At 48.2% G+C, this 769-nt stretch overlaps 1 protein-coding gene across 1 annotated transcript in view; it reads left to right on the top strand.

The window, feature by feature from the left end:
* EHD2 (EH domain containing 2) overlaps positions 1-769 on the top strand; it is an 11,055-nt gene that overhangs the window by 2,153 nt on the left and 8,133 nt on the right. Inside the window, exon 3 of the mRNA XM_007943034.1 lies at positions 684-706. Within this exon, the coding sequence (XP_007941225.1) occupies positions 684-706 (23 nt within the window). The remainder of the gene's footprint in view (positions 1-683; positions 707-769) is intronic.

Here is a 769-nt window from a genome sequence, read left to right as displayed (position 1 = left end):
ATAATGTTTTTGATGTCATCCCAAAACTCATATGGTTTTCAGTCATTGGTGTTCAATGTGTCAAATCTATTCTTCAGATGATCTTTCAATTCAGGCAGGATGTAATCAAGGTCATAGATGGGCTCTCATGGACTTGTTTTCATTTTCTTCAGCTTCACCTTGAACTTGCATATGAGCAGTTGCTGGTGTGTTCCTCAGTCAGCTCCTGGCCTTATTCTGACTGTTCCTAGTTAGCTCCTTCCATAAAAATGACAGCCAAGAGGACACACGGAGCAGTTGACGCTGCAGCCCATGGGGTTACATGTGTCAGAATCAACTCGACAGCAGTGGGTTTGCTTTTCCTTTTGGTTTAATATTTATGGAAGCAGATTGCCAGGCCTTTCTTCTGCAGTGCCATGGGTGAGTTCGAACCACCAGCCCTTAGATTATTAGCTGTGAGCAAATATTTGTACCCCCCAGGTGCCCACTCTGAAAGATCACAGCTGTTGAAGGCCCCATGGGGCACAGTCCCACTGACATGCACACAGTCGCCGTGAGTCAGAATCAACTCTACAGAACTGACTCGGTGCCCATGGGTTAAAAGTGACACAGATCTGGGGCTGGGCCAACATTCGGAGTAGGGTGGTACACCCTGGAGATGTCCAGGAATGCAGCCCATTAGTTCTGTGAGTCTTGCACTCAAGGGACAGGCCTGGGCTGGTATGTGGTGAGTGGACAGCTTGGAGGGCTGTTGAAAGTCAGGGGCGGGGTGAGATCACTTACTTAGACC

The sequence above is a fragment of the Orycteropus afer genome, unplaced genomic scaffold, assembly GCF_000298275.1.
Source record: "Orycteropus afer afer isolate SDZICR_OR568_19922 unplaced genomic scaffold, OryAfe1.0 scaffold00099, whole genome shotgun sequence".
Classification (NCBI taxonomy): domain Eukaryota; kingdom Metazoa; phylum Chordata; class Mammalia; order Tubulidentata; family Orycteropodidae; genus Orycteropus; species Orycteropus afer.
This window is presented reverse-complemented; position numbering and strand designations above follow the sequence as displayed.